At 33.8% G+C, this 25930-nt stretch overlaps 5 protein-coding genes across 7 annotated transcripts; 2 read left to right on the forward strand and 3 right to left on the reverse strand.

Annotated features, from left to right (window-relative positions):
* Nucleotides 1–58: 58 nt before the first annotated feature.
* LOC126775331 (mediator of RNA polymerase II transcription subunit 31-A) lies at nt 59–3055 on the reverse strand. Of its 3 annotated transcripts, none has more exons than XM_050497180.1 (4): nt 2989–3055; nt 2506–2592; nt 1457–1626; nt 59–763 (listed from the first exon to the last, which is right to left on the reverse strand). In XM_050497180.1, exons 2-4 carry the CDS (start codon nt 2588–2590, stop codon nt 617–619), a joined length of 402 nt encoding a protein of 133 aa, XP_050353137.1. In that variant the 5' UTR covers nt 2591–2592; nt 2989–3055; the 3' UTR covers nt 59–616. The 3 variants fall into 3 exon arrangements, with proteins under 3 accessions (XP_050353137.1, XP_050353135.1, XP_050353138.1); XM_050497178.1 differs by having other exon boundaries at nt 2753–3051; XM_050497181.1 differs by lacking the exon at nt 2989–3055 and adding an exon at nt 2658–2702.
* Nucleotides 3056–4515: 1460 nt separating this feature from the next.
* Nucleotides 4516–5936, forward strand: LOC126775325 (protein ABHD11-like). Its single transcript, XM_050497172.1, has 3 exons — nt 4516–4974; nt 5118–5485; nt 5629–5936. Exons 1-3 carry the CDS (start codon nt 4546–4548, stop codon nt 5765–5767), a joined length of 936 nt encoding a protein of 311 aa, XP_050353129.1. The 5' UTR covers nt 4516–4545; the 3' UTR covers nt 5768–5936.
* Nucleotides 5937–9652: 3716 nt separating this feature from the next.
* Nucleotides 9653–19569, forward strand: LOC126775316 (phenoloxidase 1-like). The gene is made up of 12 exons (XM_050497160.1): nt 9653–9848; nt 11466–11661; nt 12146–12254; nt 12595–12715; nt 14847–15055; nt 15244–15496; nt 16260–16412; nt 17189–17323; nt 17637–17818; nt 18198–18340; nt 18711–18946; nt 19078–19569. Exons 1-12 carry the CDS (start codon nt 9741–9743, stop codon nt 19303–19305), a joined length of 2073 nt encoding a protein of 690 aa, XP_050353117.1. The 5' UTR covers nt 9653–9740; the 3' UTR covers nt 19306–19569.
* LOC126775321 (2-(3-amino-3-carboxypropyl)histidine synthase subunit 1) lies at nt 12708–14168 on the reverse strand. The gene is made up of 2 exons (XM_050497164.1): nt 13836–14168; nt 12708–13739 (listed from the first exon to the last, which is right to left on the reverse strand). Exons 1-2 carry the CDS (start codon nt 14074–14076, stop codon nt 12721–12723), a joined length of 1260 nt encoding a protein of 419 aa, XP_050353121.1. The 5' UTR covers nt 14077–14168; the 3' UTR covers nt 12708–12720.
* Nucleotides 19570–21357: 1788 nt separating the features above from the next.
* On the reverse strand, nt 21358–24045 carry LOC126775326 (uncharacterized). The gene is made up of 2 exons (XM_050497173.1): nt 22878–24045; nt 21358–21401 (listed from the first exon to the last, which is right to left on the reverse strand). The coding sequence occupies exons 1-2, from the start codon at nt 23764–23766 to the stop codon at nt 21397–21399; spliced, it is 894 nt and encodes a 297-aa protein (XP_050353130.1). The 5' UTR covers nt 23767–24045; the 3' UTR covers nt 21358–21396.
* Between the last annotated feature and the right edge of the window lie 1885 nt (nt 24046–25930).

Raw genomic sequence — 25930 nt, forward strand, 5'->3', positions numbered from 1 at the left:
AGCTAACAAACAAAAAAAAAGTTAACAACGGGAGATTAAATGTACTGAAAATAATAAATAGTGTATTTTAATTTAACATTTTATTCTGAAAGACAAAATTTTATTTTCTTATAGTTATTCAATCAGTCTCAGACAATTCTATGATAGAAGCCTTTTAACAATTTTATAAAACGTTATTGTTAGGAGTTACAATCATAACAATCATAAGTTTCATAAATGAACCTGCAATTCAACTGAAATTGTTGATAGTTTCTGTATTTGGAACTGCCAACACTGATTATATTTGTCTGCACCCAATTCAAATGAATTTAAAAAAAAGTCTTCGTCTTTAAATTTAAAATTGGAAACATAATTACCAACATTAATTTTTAGTTTTAGTTGAAAACTTGAAATTGATGGAGAAAAATTGAGTCAGTGTATTGAGAATTTGAGAAAACAATAGTTGCAATTTCCCATTTATGAAGACCCAGCTGTATAGACTTTACTGATTATGGTAGACCAAATAGAAATCTTAGGTATTCATTTCAGACAATATTAAATTTTCAATAATTCACTTCAATACTCCACAGTTCCTTTTAGATAATTGTCCACTCAATAGTTCACATTATCACTAAGTTCACGATTGCTGCCTTGGTTGTCCCTGTTGGGGCGGCGCAGGAGGAGCGGGCGGCGCAGGTGCGTCCGGCGGTTGTAGGGTACGCGTGCGTCGTCGCGTATAATGTTGCCATAACAAAATTGCTTGATCATCCATAAATTTGCAAACCTTAAATAAATAAAATAATTGCCTTTTAATTTAACAAAATTGACATTAAATTGCAAGTGTCAATGTTTCCATGATTAAAAATGGTTAAATATTAACAGAAAAATTTTTTGACAGTATTAGGCTATTAGATATTGGTGATTTTATCACGCCACTAGACTAACAAGGCAGTTAATGATTGCCTCGTCGGTCTATTCTCTCTTATGATTCATCGCTGTAGGTGAAATGGTTCAAGGAGAACATCATCATCATATAATTTTAATACAAAATATTATTCTAAATATTTATATAGCTAGTTTCTTTCGCCAGTATATATTAGGTCCAAGGTGTTCCTTGATGACCAGTAGTTGATATATGACAATCACTATGCATGTGAAATGCTTCTATATTGAATGAAAATTTTCACTTTTTCTTTAAAATTAATATTGATAATAATATTAATTAATATTTCACTGGTGGTAGGGCTTTGTGCAAGCTCGTCTGGGTAGATACCACCCACTCATCAGATATTCTACTGCAAAACAGCAGTACTTGATATTGTCGTGTTCCGGTTTGAAGGGTGAGCCAGTGTAATTACAGGCACAAGAGACATAAAATCTTAGTTCCCAAGGTTGGTGGCGCATTGGCTATGTAAACGATGGTTGACATTTTTTACAATGCCAATGTCAAAAATAAATAAATAATAATAATACTAACCTGAGCCGAGACACATTCCCTCCTGAATGCTTCATGTTGTAACAATTCTAGGAAATGCAAGCACATTGGATATTTAAGGTAACGAGCATATTCTGGTTCACGCCAATACTGAAGGTACTTCAGATAGTTGATGAAGGGCTGCTCCTTGAGGTAGCCACGTTGTGCTAAAACTATAACAAAATTAAATTTTTAGGTTTTCATTATTCATATTCAGGTTTCTGTGTCTGTTAACACCATAAATACATTACACAATGTTGTTTTTAATTTTTAACAACTTCAGTAAATTTAAGTTACAATTATAATATAATGTTATGTAAGAAATGTAAATTATATATGATTATAATATTTAATTCAGCATAGCCTTTAATATCAATAATGTATAATATTGAAATAGTCTGCTACTGGTGGTAGGGCTTTGTGCAAGCTCGTCTGAGTAGGTACCACCCACTCATCAGATGTTCTACCGCAAAACAGCAATACTTGATATTGTTGTGTTCCGGTTTGAAGGGTGAGTGAGCCAGTGTAATTACAGGCACAAGGGACATAAAATCTTAGTTCCCAAGGTTGGTGGCGCATTGGCTATAAGCGATGGTTGACATTTCTTACAATGCCAATGTATAAGGGCGATTGGTGACCACTTACCATCAGGTGGCCCATACGCTTGTCCACCTTCCTATTCTATAAAAAAAAAATACTAAATCTGACTTTATAGAATTATAAATATTTTTATCTCAATGTTTTGATTTGTTAATTTTATAAATTAAGAGCTACTTGGTTAACAAATTTTATGAAGATATTTACAAACAATAATTACACATAACCATTTTGGTGAACATAAATCATATTTTCAAGTATAAATTATAAATATTAATGAATATGATGATAAATGGGACAAAAAAAACGCAACAACTTTTATTGGCCCAGCCTTTGAATCTGTCACTTCGGGATCTATCCACTAGACCAATGAGCAGTCAATAACAATTTTACTTTTGTTTGTTTTGTTAAGTATTCTTATTCCTATAGAAAATAATATACTAGTTATAACTTACAATGAATATAATTAGGATTGGCCAAGCATTGTACGAATTCAAGTTCCACTTGAAATCTTATTCTGTTTTGTTCTTCAGTTTCCATAACTGGAAGAAATTAAAATATATTAAATAGTTGCACATAATAATGTGATTTTAATGAATATACTTACTTTTTACGATTATAAATTATCAGAGGCTGGCAAACAAAAATTAGTAAACATCACTATCAAAAAGGAATAATATAAATACTCATTTCTGTTATTACCTTTTCCAGCCATCATTTTGTAAGGTTTTTTATTTATGCGTTTGTAAACTCAAACAAAATAACAAATTAGTATCAATAAATTCTCTACATCAGCAATTTAAGCGCAATTTAATAAAAAAAAACCTAATTTACTGAATATTAGTTATACATTTCAATACAAATCTACATTTTCATCGTTATTAAATAGATGATTCACTAATTATATTTACGTAAGCATATAGGTATTTATTATTTACTTATTTATTATTTCATTTCTCATTATTAATTAAACAAAATTTCTCGCAAATGTATAAGAACTTAAGAATTGCAGCCACCTTCTAGCTTCAATCTTTTTATCAAAGTATTAACTGTCAGTCTGTCAACTTTTGACACTTGACACTGTGAAGTGTCAAATTTTAGGCGATGGATGGTTTTATCGTAGTGGTTATATACTCTTTGGATTATAATTTATAAAGAGTTAAGTAAATATTAAGCTTCTTGATTGATTTCACAGATTAGGCTACACTCTAAATCAATAGATTTATTATCTTTTAAAAGAATACTAAAATCTCTTTGACAAACTCCAACTCCAATTCTTGCCAATTCAAAACCTTAAAAAAGTTATTCTTATTAAAAATTAAATAATTGCATGCAATAATCATATACAATTCCTTAATGAACATTCCGGAATACTAACTCTTAAGCTCTTCCATCAATTATATAATATCATACAATATAATAAACCCAATTAATTAAAAAAAAATCACGTATTCTAAATTCACGTATTGGTAAATGTAAAATTGACCTACATTACATACAAATTGGAGGCAAGCAATCAATCTTAAAAAAATGTACGTACACATAGACAATTTATTCATACACATTACGCAATCGTAAAATAGTCAATTCATTAAAATAAAGCAAATTAAAATACATTTGAATATAAATATAGATATAAAAATTTGAATATTTTAAATATCTTATACATTAAAGTTGGAACCGAGATAGAAATGCTTATTTTGAGTCTTTATTTTAATGTACAGGCCCACAGAGCGTCATTCATAATCTCTTTTAAAATGCTCTCTGCATTCAGTGTAGAAAGATGTTGCACAATATCAACTTATTCCTCAGAAACAGCATTACATAACATGTAGGCTTCCCAGGACGAACCCAGCTCTGTTGCAGATTTTAATATGGAATTAAATTTTTTATTTAGTGCAACGCGATGCCTAGATATTACTTCGATTTGCGAAGGGATTAGTTAATGCTATTAAATAATAATAATAAACTGTAAAGTGTCAATGAGAAAATTTCCGAATTTCTGGCGGACCAGGGTTCGCCATACAATAATTATCATACAAGTACGATAATCTCATAACTACGTACGATGTACGATGGTACATTACTATATATAATTAGATAATTACACTAATCAATAACAATTTCAATTGTTTTTACTGTTAGCGCTATTTATTGGGTCATTCAAAAATCCTATCTTTGAAAAAAATACTGTATGCCAATCAACGATCGATGTCAATATCGATGTCTTGGTTTGATGCGGAATATTGGGCGTTACTTTCTTTTTGAATATGATCATTACAATTTTTCGCGTATATATTGCGTATATTTTGTTTCGTGTTACTGTGGTCTTTTTTTAGTTTGATTTTTTTATGTATTATAATAATTATCCAAATGTACGATAATTTTGATCCATATACTATAATTTTACGGCCCTGGTACGATAACTGCCTAGCTTTAGGTTGGGAACACTAACCCCGGACCCGGACTGACATTTAAAATGTTTTTTGACAAACATGTTATTTAACTTGATTTTAACAAAAGATATTTCTAAAATATGCACAAGTACATTATGTCGTTTATATCCCCTAATTTCAAGAAACGCAACAACCACCAGCAATGCCGAAACAGTGGACTTGGCTTATTCATCTTACGAATATACTGATAACACTTCAGCGATGCCTCCGCTGATAATATTACATGGGCTTTTGGGGTCGAAAAATAACTGGAACAGTATGAGTAAAGCTATTCATAAGAAAACTGGTAGGAAGGTTATTAGTATTGACGCTCGAAATCACGGCGATAGTAAACATTCATCCCAGCACACTTACCTTCACATGGCACATGACGTAATGAAGCTGCTCAAAAAGCTAGAAATATCAAAAGTCTCGGTAATGGGGCACAGTATGGGCGGGCGCACTGCTATGGTGTTGTCACTACTTTGTGTAAGTTGAGCTTAATTCTAATCAATACAAGACAGAATTCGATTACAATTGGAATATAGTGAAATGGTTTATCTTAAATTATAATGGCAAAATATTAATCAACAATACGTTAGATACCTGAATAATATATATTGTAATTTCAGTCTGATTTGGTATCAAGCCTGGTTGTTGTAGATATATCTCCTGTTAAGACAAGCCCACAGATATTTTCGATGATAAATCTATTTGATGCCATGGTTGCCGTGTCCATTCGATCAGGGATAGCAATGTCCAAGGCAAGAAAGCTCGCTGATGAACAACTAAAAGCAATAATCCCTGATGTCAATCTACGAAATTTTTTAATCACAAACTTAGTACAAACTAACAATGGTTCTTACACTTGGAGAGTAAATATACCTTCTTTGAAAGAAAATTTTCAGCAAAACATTGCAACTTTTCCAGCTAGCTTAAAGGGTTTGCAATATGCCGGGCCAACTCTATTTATTGGAGGATCTCTATCTGATTATATTGGGTAGTTATTTTTTATATTTTTATTGTATCTTTCTCTATATACTAAGTTATTTTAGTTAAATAACTAGCTACAAAAATATTATCATTAAAGATAATATTAGGCTTAAATATGTAGAAATTTAAATTTCAGTTTCATTGTTTCAGTAAAAATGACCTTCCAGAAATCCAAGAGTACTTTCCTCTAGCAGAACTCACTTTTATTGAAGGTGCAGGACATTGGGTGCATAGTCAGAAACCTGAGAAATTTCTTGAAATTGTGTGTAAATTTCTCTCAGAAAAGTAATATAGAGATTATTAAATAATTTAATGAATATTTATTTTAACAATATACAGATGTATATTTGTTACTAAATATATATTATATACTATTTATTTAGTACAGAAATTGTTTGTTATTAGTTTTTCAGTTGTATAAAAGTTCATTGTTAAAAAAATACAAATTGTAAAATAAATTTGTTTGTTTTATTTACATATATTTTCATATGCATATATTTAAGCAAATTATTTTATTTACTATAAGCTACTAGTGAGTAATTCAGTTACTATATATTTAGTAATATGAAAGATAATAAAAAATATAGAAACTTATAATACAATATAAAGAACCATAAAAGTTTAATGATGAAAATAATGTTCGGAATAAATATAGATACAGCAGAAATCGGTCTAACTAATAAATTCCTTATCATACAATTCTAGCCTCAGTGTAATAATAGTATTATAGTAATAGTGTAGTTTAATATTACTGTAGGTTGGCTCTGCGAGTTGTTCGCATTATAGTCGCTAAAACTATTGGAGAACTTTCTGAAAAATGTACTTCGTTCGTAAGGTATTTTCAGTGCACATCCCATTTTAATATTTTATCAAAACGTTGTAGTGCTTGTAACTTCTGAGGTAGACCTATGCGTTAATCCTTGGCGATAAATACCGTAGATTCGAATTTTGACTAGTTGGTTTGACGTATGGCTTTAAAATATAATTATCTGTATAGATTATCTTATAATTGTATAAAATAGAATAAATCTTTATTTAATATCAAAGCGGTAGGTAAACTAGCTTTTAGATTGTCAAAATTTTGCCGCTGTTTTGGACAGTTTACAATAACAGTATAGGTATTTTTACTTTTAATGGGTTGGAGACGATCGCTTTATTCCCACGGTGTGTTATCGTCTAAAACTCATCAGTTTTATAATATCCTAATTTTTTTTGTTGAAAATAAATAAAGTACTAATTCAGATAGTGCATTGTTCCTATCGTCATAGACGACCTTTAAAAAATTTAAGTCTTGTCAGCATACGATACTATCTTGTATTACGTAATACAATAACTGGAGCCCCGAAAAATTATTGAGTGTGTTAATAAATTAGTGTTTTAATCGTCATTATGATTTTTATCATGCACACAAATTTTTTTTATCTGTACCTAAATTTATTATAATTTTTTTTATATCCATTTTCTTAATAGAGCATATTATTGTATTTCTATCTTTTGCATGGCGTATAGGTATCAAACAATCCACTTCGAATCAATGTTATGGAATAAGCATCCCCTCTAAAGAAGAGGAGGAATTAGCCCAGCCGTGAAACATTCAGAGGCAGTTACTAGTATATTATATTAATAAGCAATGAATACAGTTGTTGCATGCAGTAACCCGTAGTATAGTTGCATAAAATAACCACCTCGTTAATTTAATCTGACGCCGATGAATTATTTCGTAACTAACAAAACCACCCAGTGGCGTCACCAGCGTGGAATTCAGTTTATGGCTGAAATCCTTCAACATCAACTACTTTAACGTATGTAATGCCTATTTGAATTGTACATATAAAATACTAGCTGACCCATGCCCACTTCGTTGGGCGGTAAGCATTTTACTTGTGATGACATTATGAGTGTGGTTCGGTTAGCACTGAGTGCCATAATTTATTTCGTAACTTCCAAAAGGAGGGTTATATTTTTACTGCATATGTATGTTTGTATTTGCATGCCAATTTGGCTATATTATCGGGTTTCAAATGAGTGAATAAAATGATTATGATTGAATAAATTATCTCTCTTAAATGTATATCGTCAGATCTTAACTTTTGTTGGTTTGCGGATATAAAATTCAATTATTTTAGCCACCATGTCAAAGCAGTATTGACTGAATAAATCTCAGTAATTATGTAAAGTACTGAAACGGTTACCTTTGAGCATTATTCTGTATGCATAGAACTGCATACAGGGGACTGTTTTGTTTTGTACTGAACCTTGCTGCTGTATATTCAGATAATTCTTTCTAGATTGTATTTGAAACTGCGTGTTTTGTTTGTGTGTCGTGTTTGTTTGCGGTTCCATGCCTATGTCGTATTATCTCTTTAACGATTCGTCCAAATTATATGCAGTAAGGGGAAGTCTTTTGTTTTAAACACTTGAGACGATAAGTTTACTTTGATTTCGTTTTTTTTCGACTTATTTCCGACTACCACGAAAAAGTCTTTTCATCTTTTGGGTTAATATATAGCCTATGACACTCACAAATAATGTGGCTTTCTATTGGTAAAAGAATTTTCAAAATCGGTTTAGTAGATCCAAAGATTACTCCCTACACCCTCACAAACTTTACCTCTTTATAATATTAGAATATATTTACATTATACCTAGATATCTAGCAGCGGCTATCTTAAATAAAAATAAAATGTTTTGGTATTTTGGTAACTCGCTATTAACATAAATATTAACTTAAAAAGGGGCAGTTATTTTGAATTCACAGACAGACACTTCTAGTTTATTTGTATAAATGTATAGATTAAGGAGGTGCCTTTAAAATGGAGTTTATAAATCTAGATATTACACCGTACAGGGGATATACATATGACGCAGTTTTCAATCAAGTGAATAAGATTGTATTTTTCAAAAGCTACTAGCTGTTATGAAACGTGCCCGTTACATGTATGATAAATGTTGGTTGTCGTTATAATTTTGTTTAGGTACATAATTTACCCAAGAAGTACCCAATTTTGGCTATTATAACCTAAGCGTTGTAGTAGTATAGTCTCGATATGGTTAGCACTGACGGGGTGGGGGAGGGGATAAAACAACTTTAATCTCATTATCACTAGGGTAGTGTTATCCCACTAGGACCTACTATTTATTTTTTAATCACACAATGCATTGTCTAAATCTTAAATGTTATCATTCGTTAAAATTGTTTAAAATATAAAATAAAATAAATAAAATATAAATTTTGTAAATTTGTAATATTTTAATTTTAATTATTTTTATTTTTGTGTAACTCAAATTTTGTACAAACTAGAGATATGTCGCTACGTTGGTGGGCGTTAATAACTGCATCACAGTTTTACACTATAGCAGTTATTATCGTTCACATTTATTTTTTGATTTAATATGGTGGTTTAAATAAAGAAATAAAAATAAAATAAAAAAGTGTACTTTCACTTGGTGTCTCGTGGTAGGTCTTCGTAGTGACCATCAGGCGGCCAACTTGCGAGTCTGCCTAATACAATAAAAGCGGTATAAATTCTACGAAGTTGTTGCAGTCAAGGAAAACATTTGTTTTTTTCAAAATTCAAATAACAATCAAAAAAAGAATACGCATAAAATCTGAATCTGAAATAAAGAACACTGTTTAAATAGGCCGAAGAGGGACAGCAAAACATGTTTATAGAACAAACAAAATCGAATCGATGATTAATAATTTAGCACAACATTTATTTTGATAACCACAAATTATATACGTTCAAAACAAATATTTATATACAGAACGTTTAAAGGAAACGCCCGTTTATCCCTTTTGGTTATAGGCATAATTAATAATCATGTATAATCATAAACAAATTAATTTATTGAATAAAATAATCTTAAATAGTAATCAATTTCTTGCTGATATACAGAACAGTTACAATGTTCATCGCCGAGATTTATAAGACAACTAAATTTTAATGACTTGGATCACAGATAAAATTTTTTTGGACACGTGTCTTTCAATCTTTATCTTAAGAACAATAAACGTAGAAAAAAAAAAATAAAAAAAAAACAATGAATACCTAATTTAAAATACATTTATCACACGAATTTTATCATTTCCCTTTGTGGTTTTGCACTCGATGGTACGAAAATGTTGCACTCAGAACTAATTAAAGGAAATTTAGTATAAAATCCCATGTAACACGTGATGTAGTCATTCCCACTTCTCAGTTCGATACTGTGAAGTGAGAAGAAGTTAATTATTAGTGTTACATTTGACCCTTATCACCATGGCTTCCGCAGAAAGCTTTGCCTTGTTGTTCGACCGACTTGGGGAACCTATGATCACTCCTAAGGGCGAACAAAACGCTCTATTCCGGCTGACGGAGCAACACTTGGTAAGAAATTTTCAATTAATTAGAAATATTTATTTATATAGATAGATTATAGATAAATTTGGAGTTGAAATTTCTTTCTATTATAAGTTTCACAACTACTGAAGAATATGTTAAAATGTATTAAATAAGAAAACATTTAAAAAGTAAATTATCTAAAATATTTAAAAAGTAAGCATCACATCTATAAAATGCATTGGCCGTTTTTAATGCGGCTTATTTCATTTAATCCTTCGTATGTCAGAGCGCATATATGCGCTCGAACGTTATCTCATTGTTCAATTTTTTTTGTTTTACACTACACTAGAGGAACATATTCCTAGCTCTTTTTTATCCATAATAATTGTCTTTCTCTCTCTTTTTTTTTATTATAATTTCGACCAATCAGCGACGACGAAATTCACGTCGCAAATTCGCGCGTTAACATCATCTTTTGAATGCTCGCGGCCATATTTGTGAAAATTTCGTAAATTGCAAAATGTTTTTCAAATATAATTAACAGTAAAGTGATTTTATTCATATTAACAAAGTTTCTCGGGTAAGCGTATATATTTGTATATTCTATATATAAAAAAGCTTTTTGCACTTCTTCCGCAAAGATTTTACTTAACGTTTTATTTAGGGTTAAGTTTCATAGTCGAGAATAATCCTAAAAAATCTTTCAGTCTGCGATAACATAATCCCATACAATATTTTTTTACGTCATTAACCCTATTCGTAAAATCTAGATTGTGGTTCTATGGTATTTTCACTTTATGTTAAATCTAATACAATTAACATAATTAAAATTGTGTTGTAAAAAAGTAAAAACAATAAATAAATGACTTAAACACTAAGATTTTAATTCAAGAAATATTTAAAAAAATCTGGATATGAGAGCTAGTGATAAAATACCAAATCATAGCAAAACTATCTCTTTCTTAGGTATGTTCTTTCTCTTTCACCCGATAAATCGGCGGCAGATACAGCATTTCTCATGGTGTGATGAGGCATACGAAGGGTAGCTGGTTTGAACCGGATAATTTAACTCAGCTCTTTTTCTTTTGACCAAATCTCATACACTATTTTTATTTTATAAATATGTAGTAATAGTATGGCAAGGGTTTAAAATTTTTATTCTTACCATAAATTAGACAAAAACAAGAAAGGCATTTGCGTAGTCAGCTTAATTTATTACAATTTTAATACCGTATTTGTTATTGGATTTATACTCGTATAATTATGACGACGAAAACTATAAATAGCTAGAATCTATTTATCCTTTGATATTAAGCACTATTTTTTCAATAACGATTAATACATATTATGTGTAAGTTAAATATTGTAAAAGAAAAATAAATTGTATTTGAAAGCGGTTGAGTCTACCCTCACAATCAACGCCAGCCGTTTGAAACCATATTAATTAATCCACAGTTTACATTGTTTTTTTTTAATAATATATAAGATACTAGTATTCGCTCACATCGTTTCACGTGTTCTAGCCGTGAAAGCGTAACATCCAGAGTTACTTTCGTATTTATAATATTTAGTCGCCGTTTATAATAAGATCGAACCATTACAATAACTTTTGAAATGGTAATTTAAAAATTATTTTATTATTGTATTTGCTTTTACGAAAAGGGGGACAAGTATCAAGCTAATGGCATCGAGCTCAACAATCGCTTCGGCGACAGTGCGAGTGAGGAGATATTGCTAGCGAACATGAAAAAGGTCCCAGAATTTCGTAAAGCCAAGAAGTTACCCCAGGATGCAGATTTCTCTTTGTTCCTGCCCGCTCACCAAGAAATGGCGGACGAAGTCCTCGAAGTGCTTCTTGGTAAAAATTTATAAATATAATATTTATGTATATACATGGTTCAGTAGTTTTCAATTGCATATTAGTAGTTAGTTACGTTATCAGGGTTCTGCAGTCAAAAGATATAATTATAATTTATACATTATTTCAAATATGCATTACTTAATATTTTAGCGCAGATCTATTTACTAAATGACAAATAAGGACGAAATTGAAAATATTTTTTAAATCATATGTTTTTTATTTAACGCCTGATAAATTATAACATCTAAAAGCTGGGGGGGAAAACCTGGATTTACACATTTATAGTAATTGTATTGTATATATCTTATAAATTAAACTAGAGGACTAGAAGAAAAAAATAATATTCATACAATAGGCTGTATGATGCAAGCTGACATAATAAATATAAATTCTACTATTTTATTAAAAAAAAAAAAAACTTAGATTAATAAATTAATGTTAAAAATAAGTTAAGTCAACTTATATTTCTTTATTATTATAGGAATTCCCGAAAATGAACTCCAACAGTTCTTGTCAACATGTGTATTCACTAGGGTCAATCTTAACCCTCAGTTGTTCAACTACTGCTATTCTGTAGCTTTAATGCACAGGTCAGTGAATAAGTACATTATATTTATTTATTTTATTAAGATTGTAACAGCTAATAGTGCATTAAACGGTTAAGGACTACAGATTTTGTTTGGAACTCCACAATTAAAAATATTGATTTATTATGTTAAAAAAAAAGAAAACAAAAATAAAATAAAATAATTTATCTATTAGAAAACTGTAAGATTCATTTTGAATTAAGATCTCATAGAATTCTACAAAATAAATGTTGTCATTTAGTGGTGCTACTAAATCTTTATGATAAAGATAGTCCCCGTTAAGTAGTTATTCCATAACCCAATGTTTATTTGGTAAAGTTTATCATCCAAATTAACTTTGCAGACGTGACACAAAGAACATACCAATTCAAAACTTAGCAGAGACTTTTCCATCTAAATTCATGGACTCGCAAGTATTTGGACAAGCAAGAGAAACCGCTGCACTCTCAGCTCAGGGTGCACCTGTAAGTTACTTTTTCTCATTACCTCTACCCTCACAACAATTTTCACACTTTTTATCTTTACCAGAACATAAAATAGGTTTAAAGTTAGGAGTCCATGGTCCTAAACTTTCATTTGAGTAAAAATCCATAGGATATGTTCCGTCTTCTTTCAACCATTTACTATTTCCAAGTGACACAGAAAACTCGTATGGTGTAAGCAGAGGCTTTGGGAATGCTGTACCCCAGTCAATGGATAGCCTTGGACATGCTACTTGGACAAATGCATCTAGAGCAAATAGCGCTAACTTGCTAGGAAAGATCTCCGATAATAATATTTTAACATATTTCTTTCCGGAAATCTGGATTTGTTTTTCGAGATTACCTAATACTTTAGTACTTCCTTGCCTTCCTAATGTTCCTAGAATGAGACCAAATTCAGTTGCTTTCTCCGCAATTTTAACTTGATTTTTTCTGTTTTCTTGCATTAGTTCATGATCATAGGTTTCAGATGTAAACTTCTTATCATATGGATCATATTTATAAGCCGGAATATTCGGATTGGCTATCATTATGGATTCTAAATGGAATCTTCCATCCCCCAGGTACACTATATTATCTGAATTTAGCTTAGGGGCCGTACAACCTAGGATTTCTCCAGGCGATAAAGGCTTACATTGAGGCACTGTGACAATATATTCTTCATTACGCAGAGTTTTAGCTACAGAATGTAAAGTTGTAACAAATTGTATTGTACTAACTATTGCTAGGTGTGTCCTTTTAGGAAAATTCATTTTAATTGTGTCTATAAAGTGAGATGGGTCTATTTTTATATCTACAAATATATACAGCACCTTTATATCACTGGTTTGGTCTATCGGTATAAGGCAAGAGTGACCATAATGTACTAGAAGGTCGACCCCAAGTGCAACCGCTGTAAAATCATCTATACAACAAGCTCCATATGTCACATCTCCCATTATCACAGTATCTGCTTCAGTGAACGTCTCGATTATATCACATAAAGTAGTAGCAAACATTGTTAAGCCTGAAAAATTAAAACAATGCCAAGTTAATAAAAGTCTGAACACTTTTAAAATGATAAAAAACACTGAATTATTGTTAGTAAACAAAAAAAAGTAACCTTCTGGTAATTGTAAAGCCACTCTTCTCGCGTTTAAAGATCTTATTCTCCATATTGTCTTATGAATTTCAAAATTATAATTCTGCGGTAAAGTTTCACACGCTCTGTTTAATAGCGGATCATTCAACAATTCATCAGGAATTTTATTTATTGCACGAATATTTGGTTTAAAAGTTTTTCTTTGACCCTCAGGCTTAGCACGTACCACAATAACATTAGGATCAACTTCTAAATCATCCATTTTAACCGCACATTATTTTTAATTTATAATATAAACGTAGGTTATATTTTTAGAATATTACAAAGTTATAAACACGCGCGAATTATTTCGATGGCCTACGTGACTTTTAGCAAGATTCTGCGTTTCATTTCACTACTTATGCTAAGTCATAATTTTGTGTTTCAAGTTTTCACAAAGTATATAAATGTTTTTAACATTAAATTAATTAAAAATCTAACTTTAAAACTTTAATATAAATATATTTTTTAAAGCAAATAATAATTTATGTTATGAAAAACAACATGAGGAAAAGAAACGTAACACTTTGTTAACTCGATCGTTTTTCAGTGCTTACAAAATATTCAAAATTACAAACAATTATTTCCTCATTACAAACAAAAACAATTTGTAATCAATTTAAATTGTAATTAAATAAAGCATAATATTATGTAGCTGTTTTTTTTTCTATACACAAATCATAGTAATTTCCTGGGGTTATTAAATATTTATTGAATCCAATTTTTTTTGCTTCTTTACCGTTACTGTATAGTGAGAACCCACCAGAAATTTGACCATACGATACTATCGTTTTGTTCTTTTCGGCAGTACCATGAGTGCACACGACTTATAATATATATTGGTTTTCAAAAATTTAGGTGTCGTTATTTAGAAGTGACGATATACAATATGTATATACACATGGTTCATCTGATGAGATAACCTAGGCAGATATAATGAAAATTAAAAAACAAAATCCAAATTTGAGTATATATTATTTCTTTTTATCATAGCGTATTCCAATCATCATTCCGAGAGACTACACGGCCACAGATTTAGACATTGAACATAGAATGGCGTACTTCCGTGAGGATATCGGCGTCAATCTCCACCATTGGCACTGGCATCTCATTTACCCTTTCTCCGCTAACCAGATTAGCATTGTTGCCAAAGACCGTCGCGGTGAATTATTCTACTACATGCATTCACAAATCATCGCTAGGTATGTATAAAATAAAAATTACATGAGTTATCTAATGTTTAAATTGAATTAATATTTGTAAGACAAACAACAACTAGAAATCATTGCCTTTTCTCATTTCATTTCAAGATGTAATTGTATGAATTTTAATTTCTAAACGATAAAATTAAAAAAAAAAAAAACATTACACGCAACTAAATTATTAACAGGTACAACGGCGAACGTCTTAACAATTCTTTAGCAAGAGTTAAGAAATTCAGCAACTGGAATGAACCGATCCCTGAAGCGTACTTCCCAAAGTTAGACAGCCTGACGACATCTCGTGGCTGGCCACCACGACAGGCCAATATGGTTTGGCAGGACCTTAACCGTCCCGTCGATGGACTTAACATAACAGTAAATGACATGAAGCGTTGGAGAAGAAATGTAGAAGAAGCTATTTCGACTGGTTTAGTTAGAGATGTAAGATATGCTTCGTATACGTATTTTTTTTATATGTGTATTATTGTTATAATTGGTATTTGTTTATACGCCTATATACTAATACGTATTAATCACCGAGTTGACTTACAAACATCTAGCTCACACGCAGCCTTGAGGTGGACTGTCAATACTTTTATGAAAGATATCGAGATGAGATCATAGACAATTTTTAGTACTTTTTATAGAATTGCATATGTCATGCATAACAATAATAACTCTAATAAATGAACTCAAATATTTATATCATTACATCAAAGTAAGTACAAGATAATAAAAAACGTACATAAACTTAAAACTAAAGAAACCTCTCGAATCAGTAAGCTTTCATTATGTTGATGATCGTCCTGGCTGATTTCCGCTACAACCATCCGTCTCAACGATGTCTAATACTACCCACAAGATATAATGGCTAGTGTGTTCACCAACACACACACACAAATAAACACTAGACCGATGTGATGACAATCCGATACCACATGCGAAATATCAGGCGCAGGATCAACGGTTTTTTGGACTATGCACCAACTTATTAACCACGTACTATTTTTGGGAATTTCTTGACAGAAAACATCAAAAACTTTTACTGGCCTCACCTGGAAATTGAACGCGGGACCTTATGATCTGAAGCCAAAGCTGCTAGCTGTTAGGCTAACGAGGCAGTAATCGAATAATATATTTTCAATACCGTTATGTTCACTTTCGCATAATATTAGTATGGTTATTTTTTTGTTATTTTATTCAGCGTACTGGGGCGACTAAGCCGTTAGACATCGATACACTGGGCAACATTATAGAATCTAGTGCACTATCGCCGAATCCCGAATTGTACGGCGCACTGCACAACAACGGACACAGCTTTACCGCATATATGCACGACCCCACGCATCGTTATCTCGTGAGTATGCCATGTTTTTTTATAGAATAGGTTGTTTGTTTGGTATGTTTTTATAGGTGGACGAGCATATGGGCCACCTGATGGTAAGTGGTCACCAACCCCCATAGACATTGGCCTTGTAAGAAATGTCAATCATCGCTTACATAGCCAATGCGCCACCAACCTTGGGAACTAAGATTTTATGTCCCTTGTGCCTGTAATTACACTGGCTCACTCACCCTTCAAACCGGAACACAATGTTATATATATATATATATATATATATGAAGAAATGTCATCATATTGCTTTTTCCTACGTTATAATTTACTGCAATACGAAATGCAACTATATTTTATACGAAAAGTTCTTCTAACCTTTTGGTAACGGCAACAAATTCCTAAGACTATTTTTTTTAGAGATCAAGAGTGTACGCAAAGCTAGTTTGTTCAACTTTCATAGTCAGACAAGGATGAAATTCTAACATAATGGTTCAAAGATCAGACGCGGTACCAAAAGCTTTACCTTCTTTCCGGGCCCGAGAATGTAACTTCCAATCTAATCAAAGGTTCGAACCCGGAAACTTGAAACATATGCTTCTTATACCCTAGCTAATGAAATAGTAGAAAAACGAGGCAGTTATAATATTATTTAATTGTCATAGCTAAATGTATCCTGTAATAAACATTATACATTATATATTTTAATTACACCCGTAATAATAAAATGATATTGATACTTAAATACAGATATTCCATATTATATTGTCTTATATAAATGTGTAAATATTTTTCTTTAGGAACAATTCGGCGTGATGGCAGACGAGTCAACCACGATGCGCGATCCCTTCTTCTATCGCTGGCATGCGTTTATAGACGATCTCTTCCAAAAATTCAAGGAGTCGAACCATGTACGCCCATACACCAGATCGGAGGTAAAATCACTTTAAGAATATCACTTCATTTACCTGGGAGCCTTGATAGCATGGTGGATGGAACACGAACGATTACGAGTTCAAATCTGAACAAAGCACTTTTCACGTGCTCAATATGTTTTAATACTTTATCCCATGCTCAGTGGTGAAGGCAAAATTTGCGAGGAAAACGTACTTATCAGTTGAAATTCTTTTACGAATTTCAACTCAAAACTTTTTCCCAAGAAGGAAAGCAAGACTGTCTCGGGCTGAATTTTTTTTCTTAATTATATTTGGACATTTCAAAGCAGTACAAATTTATTTCATCTTATAGCTTGAGAACCCTGGTGTACAAATATCATCGGTCCGTTTGGAAAGTGGTACTGGTGAAGTGAACACTCTCAACACGTTCTGGATGCAGAGTGACGTAGATCTTTCCCGCGGACTTGACTTCTCTGAGCGCGGTCCAGTCTACGCACGTTTTACTCATCTCAACCACCGTTCATTCAAATACGTGTATGTATATCAAACTCATTATCATTGAAGTAAAAGTCTCTACATATTAATTACTCCATGTATCAGATCTTAAATACTAAGATTATCCATGTGTAATTATTACGTTTATTAATTAATCGGACATGTTTCAAATTTTTACCTTGTGGTCGAAGTAGGTTTTTGTTCGTCACGTTTTAGCTACGATTGAATTTCGTCCAAATAGTAGCCAAAACAACCATGACTATAATAGTTATAACATTCAAAGGATAAATGCACCAAAAATATCGTGTTACCGTAATTCCGTTGAATGTGACCCGAAATAAGTTTTTACTGAATAGCACTGATTTAATTTCTATTTTCATATCTGAAAGCAATTACAATATTATTTATTGGTTTTCAGTATTAACGTAAACAACACCGGTGACGCCCGACGCGCCACCGTGCGCATCTTCATGGCGCCCAAGTTCGACGAACGCAACTTACCCTGGATACTCTCCGACCAACGCAAAATGTTTATCGAGATGGACAGATTCGTCGTGCCGCGTAATTATATACTTAAATTATTACACGCATAAATAATATTGATAAGCTTTAGTTACACACACGTGTCTAATATGAAATAAATTTATCATTATAAAATACGTAAATTAATAAATACAACAAAAAGGTTATTCCACCACACTGATCTAATGCTTATTGGTGGAAAAACTTATGGCAGAATTCATCTGAAAAATGCAGGCCTCCTCACGTTCTTGCATCTGGCACATGTTCTTTGCCGCAGAGCACGATATGAATTATTAACAAAAACTCGGTGGTACTTCCTCTAGTTTGAATCTGTAATCTTCAACTAAAATGTATCTGTTCTAGCCACTGAAATATCTAACTCGTGTCTATTTTTTAACAAATTCAATAGTGAATGCCGGTCAGAACACAATCACTCGTCAGTCGACGGAGTCGTCGGTGACGATCCCCTTCGAGCAATCGTTCCGCGACCTGTCTGCACAGAGCGGCAACGCGCGGGCCGACAACCTCGCCAGCTTCAACTTCTGCGGCTGCGGCTGGCCGCAGCACATGCTGGTGCCGAAGGGGACGGAGGCGGGTGCGCAGTACGACCTCTTCGTGATGCTCTCCAATTATGAGTTGGACAGTGTAAGTGATTCTTAAGCATTCTGTGCACTTTTTTCCTAAACTTTAACAAAACTAAATAGATATGTAATACAAGGAAAAATAATGACAAATAAGGAAAGCTTAAATTTAAATATTGATAAAAACAATTTCAGGTGAACAATCCCGATGGATCCGAGATGAGCTGCGTGGAAGCATCCAGCTTCTGCGGATTGAAAGACCGGCTATATCCCGACCGACGCAGCATGGGCTACCCCTTCGACCGTCCTTCCAGCAGTGCCGCCAACATCCAGGACTTCATCCTACCTAACATGGCGCTCGTCGATGTCACCATCCGCCTGCAAAACGTAACAGAACAAAATCCAAGAAATCCCCAAAAATAAATATACCTTCTATAGTTTTTTTTAACCTCAATTTTTCGATTTAAATTATTTTACCTGGAATATATTCGTATTTTATATTTTATAAATTTCGTATCTTTTTTATATTATGATTAATTACTACGTTAATTTTGTATTTAAAATAGTATTAAAAATGAAAGGCTGGTAGGTTAGTTCTTATGAATTGTTAAGTATTGTACATAATTGTTTAAGATTTAATAGCTATTTAAGTGACCGTGAGCTGTTTAAAAATAATTATTAATAAAAAAAAAACAACTAAAGAGAATCTTTTATTTATTTATATTTAATAGGTGGCCTTAGTTCATTATAATAAAAGTTGATTCAATTTTCAATTTATGAAGTAGCTACATAGGTAACTTACATATTATGTTTAGTTTTTCTTAATCTGCAAATCAAATCTATAGTTATTAAATTTGACGAGCCGGTTGGCGTGGTTGGTAGAACACTTGCTTTTCACGCCGAAGGTTGTGGGTTCGATTCCCACCCAGGACAGACATTTGTGTGCATGAACATGTCTGTTTGTCCTGAGTCTGGGTGTAATTATCTATATAAGTATGTATTTACCATATTGACCATAATAAATATAACATTTTGAGAATATACATATCAGAATAGTATATCAACATGTCGTTTGCTCGTCTGGATAGGTGCCACCCACAGGGACAAGGGACATAACATCTTAGTTCCCAAGGTTGGTGGCGCATTGGTGATGTAAGCAATGGTTAACATTTCTTACAATGCCAAAGTCTATGGGCGTTGGTTATGGTAAGCTTACCATCAGGTGGCCCATATGCTCGTCCGCCTTCCTATTCTATAAAAAAAAGGTTAATATCACCGCCATTTCACACATTACCATAATTATACTTACATTAGAGTTATTGACATTAAGGATTACGATCCATTTTTAGATAGATGCGTATAAAACAAACTTCGGTTATATTTATTTAAATAATATTTTATATATTTTTATTTATTTTAAAACGATAAAACTCAATATCGCCGAGTGTCATGCTCTATAATGATTGTGAAATGTATATGATTTGCACTAAAATAATTTTATGCTTATGACACAGTACATAAAGTACATATATACATATAAATTATACTATATTCCAATAGCAGGAAATGTGAAGATAAACGAACCTTGTATTTATAATATTTCCAAGCGATTTGATAGTAGCTCTGCAATATTATGCACTCCAAATAGTTTTTAATTGTTGTCTAGTTCTTACGGTAAAGAAATTTTGGGGCGCTCGATTTATAACTCAATTGATTTTGAATACTAGTAGTTTTTAATATTTTTAAATCTAAAATAATAAAATAATTTGGGCACTAAAATTCATCTAGGACAATAAATAATTGTTCAAGAAAATTGCCTTAACGTGGGCAAATTTGTCACTTTCCTGTGTGGCGATTTTACTACATACAAATTTTTGAAATACCTTTGATTATTGTTTTGATTAATTTACCTAATTTAAATATAAAATAATAGCATTAAAATACAGCGTTTTTGTGTTTTCAATGAAAAATGTGTTTGTGACAAAGCGGTCATGGCGTGCTAGAAAGATACAATAAGCAAAAATGTGCTAACAGGCTATCATAGGTTTTATGACATTGACCACACCAAAACTACGTCGTACATATTTTATTTGTATCTATTATACCAGAAGATGCAACATATAAATAGCTGCGCTTAGCAGTTTCAACCGCTTTAAATATGTACTCAATGATTTATATATATGACGGAGGATGAGCCTCAGCTTCATCAGTACGGTCCATAGTTTCTAAATGCTTATTTGTGGGCGTCGATGGGTAATGTTGGAGCAACGAAACACAGTAGATAAATGAATTCGTTTTTAATATTCAATCAGCACTATATCTAGGAATGCGCGTCGGTTCCAATATTCGACCGCACTGGCCGGCTGCTGCACCAGATGGCGCTAGCGTTCCAGCGATGATACGATTGCTCCGGTGAATCATTGACTCCGTCGAGCGCCGACAGATGGCGCTAGCGTTCCAGAGATGATACGATTGCGACACGGCCATCCTACTGCACACGTCCCAGTGTGACGGTTAATCTGCAATAAAATATCCACGAGAATACTTTGTTCCACTCGGTCACTCCTAACCACACTACCTTTTTAGGGGTAAAGTACAAAGACATCAAAACGTATAACTGTGTTTTTAATTTTAAACAAAATTAAAATACAAGACAGATAGGCGATACAAAATTTATTATACTAACAGCCAGAGCCACATATCATAGTCGTTCCAACCAAATTACAAAACGACTCTGTACAACTTTCACAGTATCCAGACTAGAAACTCCCGAGTAAGACATCTAGCGGCCCCGGCTGTCCAGCCGACCAGCAATCTCATTGCTCACATCCAGCGCATGGATCAGATCCCTTGGATCGCCCGTGTGTCACCCCCTGGTGGTGTCTACAGACCCCGACCTCCGCCAGAGCTAAACACGCATCGCGCACCCACAGACTACTTAAGTTGCCTCAAGAGATACCGATTTCTACCGGGCTACGACTACGTAATAGCTACTGGTACGGTCGAACACAACTCAACTCACTATGGCCCCTAGAGTCCCCTTACTCGAGTTTCTACCACAACTTAAATTTGATCTTCATCATTAACATCATCTACATCAACCTCGACTGATAGGTGACCTGCTGGCATTTCTCTTAGCCTATCATGCTCGTATTTGTAAGTACGATTTGAATTCGGAGCTTGCAGTGTGTAACGATCACCCTCCAATACCTCTACTACTTTAAACGGCCCTTTAAATTTCGGATCTAATTTCGTTTGATTACGCTCTTCGTTTTTTAATAACACAAAGTCACCAACCGAAATTTTTTTTAATTTTCGCCTTTGTTTTGTCAAAACGAGACTTATCATAAGCCGCACACTTCATGATATTCTCAGACGCTCTTTCACGAATCTTATCAATATCATCAACATCGATCTCTACCTCACTACACATCATCGACAAAGGTCTCGCGACTTTACCGATGTAAAGCTCTGGAGGCGAAGCTTTGGTCACTCGATTCATCGTACAATTTATCGCTAACTGAACCTCGCCTATAGCGTCTTGCCACGATTTGTTATTGCTAGTCTCTACCGCAGTTAGCATCGATTTTAAGACTGACATAACGCGCTCTACCTGCCTTCTATATCTGTGGCAATAGCGGTTAAATCCGGTTTCCGCGCGTTATCATTGCTCACCGAATTTACACAAAAAGTCTTTGTTAAGCAAAGCTCCGTCGCCGTCATATTCATAGCAAAACCCTGATTTAAAATCTCGCGACCTATTATAACGTCACTTCGTAAGTAACTATCGGGCAAAACATGTAATAACACTTCGAGACAGCAATCGTTAATCACAATACAAGACAGAATCTGTTCCGTACTGAATACTCGTGTTTGACCAATACCGGTCATAGCAACAACATTATTAAAACGCTTGCCACTAAACTTGGCTGCAAAGCTTTCTTTAACTAACGAGCACTCAGCGCCAGAATCATAAGTAAAACGCATCAGTTTACCTTTGTGTTCTAATGTACCGGATGGAGGTTGCACGACGCAGACATCAATGCGCCGCTCGCCACGTGCTGCGCCAGCGCCGCCGTCGCCTGACTGACTGCTGCCGCCGCCGCCGCTAGTACACCGGACGGCAATGTGGCCCGGTTTCCCGCATTTGTAGCACACCAAAAGCCTTGGTACTGGCTGCTGCGCCCCTGGGTTCGCAATTGTAGCTCGTCCTCTCACGTCGTTCGTCTTGCTTCGACAATCCGCTCGCTTATGCCCCGTCTTTTCGCAATTGAAGCACTTGATAGCAGTTAACTTTGCACGTTTGAAATCGGGTACATTCAACGACTCTCCAATGGTATTCATCTTACGTTTTAATTGCGAGAATGCGTTCAGTTCTTGTTGTAGTTTTTCTCGCGAATTGATGTTCGTAGTAAATGCCAAACGTTGAATACGCGGGTCAAACTGCGATAAGTGAGCGAGTACAGTAGCTACGGCGATCTCTTCTTTGTTCACATCCTTCCAGCGATTAGTCAAAGAGGCTATTAATCGACTTGCATATGCGGGTAGTGATTCTTTTTCGCTCGGTTTTTCTTCATTTAATTTTATGAGGGTACCCGCCAATGTTTCCGTCGAAATAAACCTCGAGGTGAAAAGTACCTTAAATTCAGGCCATGTGATTCCTTCGTATGCTATTTGAGACAGCCACGTCGATGCTTCACCCTTGAGCGCCTTGCTGACGGCTAGTATAAGTTGACCGCCACGTGGTGGATTTTCAGAAAAACACAAATTTGCTGTTGCACACCACGATCTCGCATCGGTATCTTGATTGTCAGGGTCGAACGTAGGTAGACCGTCGCGGTAGACTGGTTTTGGCGCTTGCAGGGCTTCGATTAGTGCTCGCATGTTCTGGTTTTGTTGTTCAAACAAGGCACGCTAAATCCCCGCTTCGTTTTTTTTTTCATTTTGCACCAACAGAGATCCCACTTCTGATGACGGAGGATGAGCCTCAGCTTCATCAGTACGGTCCATAGTTTCTAAATGCTAATTTGCGGGCGTCGATGGGTGATGTTGGAGCAACGAAACACAGTAGATAAATGAATTCGTTTTTAATGTTCAATCACTCAGCACTATATCTAGGAATGCGCGTCGGTTCCAATATTCGACCGCACTGGCCGGCTGCTGCACCAGAAGTGTCGTATGCGCCGCTCAGCCGGTGAATCATTGACTCCGCCGAGCGCCGACAGATGGCGCTAGCGTTCCAGAGATGATACGATTGCGATTAAATATATATATTTAATTTATAAACAACTTATTATGTTTTTAATGTAAATACATTTAAACGTTATAATATAGCATAATAAATTTGTAAACAAATAAACGCGAATATTTTAAAAATAATTCGCAAATGCCAGATTCAAATACTTAAGTGATTTTTGTATATCGTCCTTCCTTATAAACGTTTAGTATTTTTTTAAGCAATGATTTTGCTCTTTTAGTCATTATTTGTTTCACATTCGAAAAAAGAAGACACAACATTGTTTTACTAACCATCAAACGAGTTATGACTAATATATTAAACAGTGTTGATGAGGATGTTAACTTGTTTACATACAATTTATTATATATATACATATGTAGGTTATAACAATAATTTGACTGCCTCGTTGGTTTAGTGGCTAGAAACAAGGCCGCAGGCCACAAGGTCCTGGGTCCAAATCCCAGGTCGGGCCAATAGAAAGTTTTTGGGTTTTTCTGTCGATCATTCTCAGTAGCAGCCCGGAGTCTAGAAATTGGAAGTGTGTACATTTCCATACCTAGGAAAGCACGTAAAGCCGTTGATCCTGCGCCTGAACTCTTTCCGATCGTGTCGGATTGCCGTCCCATCGGATTATGAGAGTTAGGGAATTTAGGGGGCACCTGTGTTTGCGCACACACTTGAGCAATATAATATGTCCTGCGCAGTTGCCTAATCTCTCTAGAGATTGGCCGCCATGGCCAAAATTGGCCAGCAGGACATTATTATTATTATTATTATAACAACAATACCATTAAAGAATACATATTAGTAATATTTATTTCCTTTTACAATCAATCAATGAATTCAAAAATATGTATAGACCTTGTATTTTCCGGGGGCTCCCCAATGGAGGAAATGGAAAAAGAAAATAAATATGTATAAATTGCACTACACCGTAATGTATTGAATAACTACAAATTCTAAGAACGTTTGTTAATAATTTCAAGTAGTATTCAGTATAATAACAATTTTTATCTTACATTTTACATTAGGGTTTATATATTAACTCAGTCTAGACAAGAAATAACTTGTGCAATAATTAAAGTTAACAATGACTTTTAGAGCAAAGTCAGTTAAATAGTTTACTGGTGGTAGGTAGGCTTTGTGCAGGCTCGTCTGTGTAGGTACTGGAATATCTGATAAGTGGTATCAGATATTCTACCGCAAAACAGCAGTACTTGTATTATATTATATTGTTGTTGTTGTACTCCGGTTAGAAAGGTGTGTGAGCCAATGTAATTACAGGCACATGGGACATAACATCTTAGTTCCCAAGGTTAGCAACGCATCGGCGACGTAAGTGATTTTTGACATTTCTTACAATGAAAATGTCTATGGGCGTTGGTGACATCAGGTAGCCTAATTCCATTTGTTCGTCTGCCTACCTATTCCATAAAAAACCATCCAACCTAGATTATGAGAATAACCTGTGTTAAGTATGGTCAACCGTCCTACCCTAATTGCAAATAATATACCAACTATAGATATTAAGTTTAGTTATTTTTCAGTTCCACCAACCCGCATTGGAGCAGCGTGGTGGAATAAGCTCCAAACCTTCTCCTCAAAATGAAGAGAGGAGGCCTTTAGCCCAGCAGTGGGACATTCACAGGCTGTTTCGGTTCGGTTCGGTATTTTTCATAATTAATTTAATTTGTAACATTAATTTTTCTCGATGATGATGATTATGTCGTCCTGATCGATTTTGGCCACAGCGACTATTGTCAAGAGAGACTATATCCAGCTGCATGACTGACATAATATAGTATGCAA

Source organism: Nymphalis io, chromosome 18 (genome assembly GCF_905147045.1).
Source record: "Nymphalis io chromosome 18, ilAglIoxx1.1, whole genome shotgun sequence".
In the NCBI taxonomy this organism is placed as follows: domain Eukaryota; kingdom Metazoa; phylum Arthropoda; class Insecta; order Lepidoptera; family Nymphalidae; genus Nymphalis; species Nymphalis io.

What these genes read in the sequence shown, in the direction of transcription:
- LOC126775331 (XM_050497178.1), bottom strand. An exon ending in CAATCCTAATTATATTCATT is followed by an intron (nt 1,627 to 2,505) that starts GTAAGTTATAAC and finishes ATTTTGTTATAG; the next exon opens with TTTTAGCACAACGTGGCTAC. An exon ending in GGGAATGTGTCTCGGCTCAG is followed by an intron (nt 764 to 1,456) that starts GTTAGTATTATT and finishes TATTTATTTAAG; the next exon opens with GTTTGCAAATTTATGGATGA.
- LOC126775316 (XM_050497160.1), top strand. Translation starts at nt 9,741, where the DNA reads ATGGCTTCCGCAGAAAGCTTTGCCTTGTTGTTCGACCGACTTGGGGAA. An exon ending in TCTGTAGCTTTAATGCACAG is followed by an intron (nt 12,255 to 12,594) that starts GTCAGTGAATAA and finishes TTAACTTTGCAG; the next exon opens with ACGTGACACAAAGAACATAC. An exon ending in CGACTGGTTTAGTTAGAGAT is followed by an intron (nt 15,497 to 16,259) that starts GTAAGATATGCT and finishes TATTTTATTCAG; the next exon opens with CGTACTGGGGCGACTAAGCC.
- LOC126775325 (XM_050497172.1), top strand. Translation starts at nt 4,546, where the DNA reads ATGTTATTTAACTTGATTTTAACAAAAGATATTTCTAAAATATGCACA. An exon ending in TGGTGTTGTCACTACTTTGT is followed by an intron (nt 4,975 to 5,117) that starts GTAAGTTGAGCT and finishes TTGTAATTTCAG; the next exon opens with TCTGATTTGGTATCAAGCCT. An exon ending in TCTCTATCTGATTATATTGG is followed by an intron (nt 5,486 to 5,628) that starts GTAGTTATTTTT and finishes TCATTGTTTCAG; the next exon opens with TAAAAATGACCTTCCAGAAA.
- LOC126775321 (XM_050497164.1), bottom strand. Translation starts at nt 14,076, where the DNA reads ATGGATGATTTAGAAGTTGATCCTAATGTTATTGTGGTACGTGCTAAG. An exon ending in GGCTTTACAATTACCAGAAG is followed by an intron (nt 13,740 to 13,835) that starts GTTACTTTTTTT and finishes TTAATTTTTCAG; the next exon opens with GCTTAACAATGTTTGCTACT.
- LOC126775326 (XM_050497173.1), bottom strand. Translation starts at nt 23,766, where the DNA reads ATGCGAGCACTAATCGAAGCCCTGCAAGCGCCAAAACCAGTCTACCGC.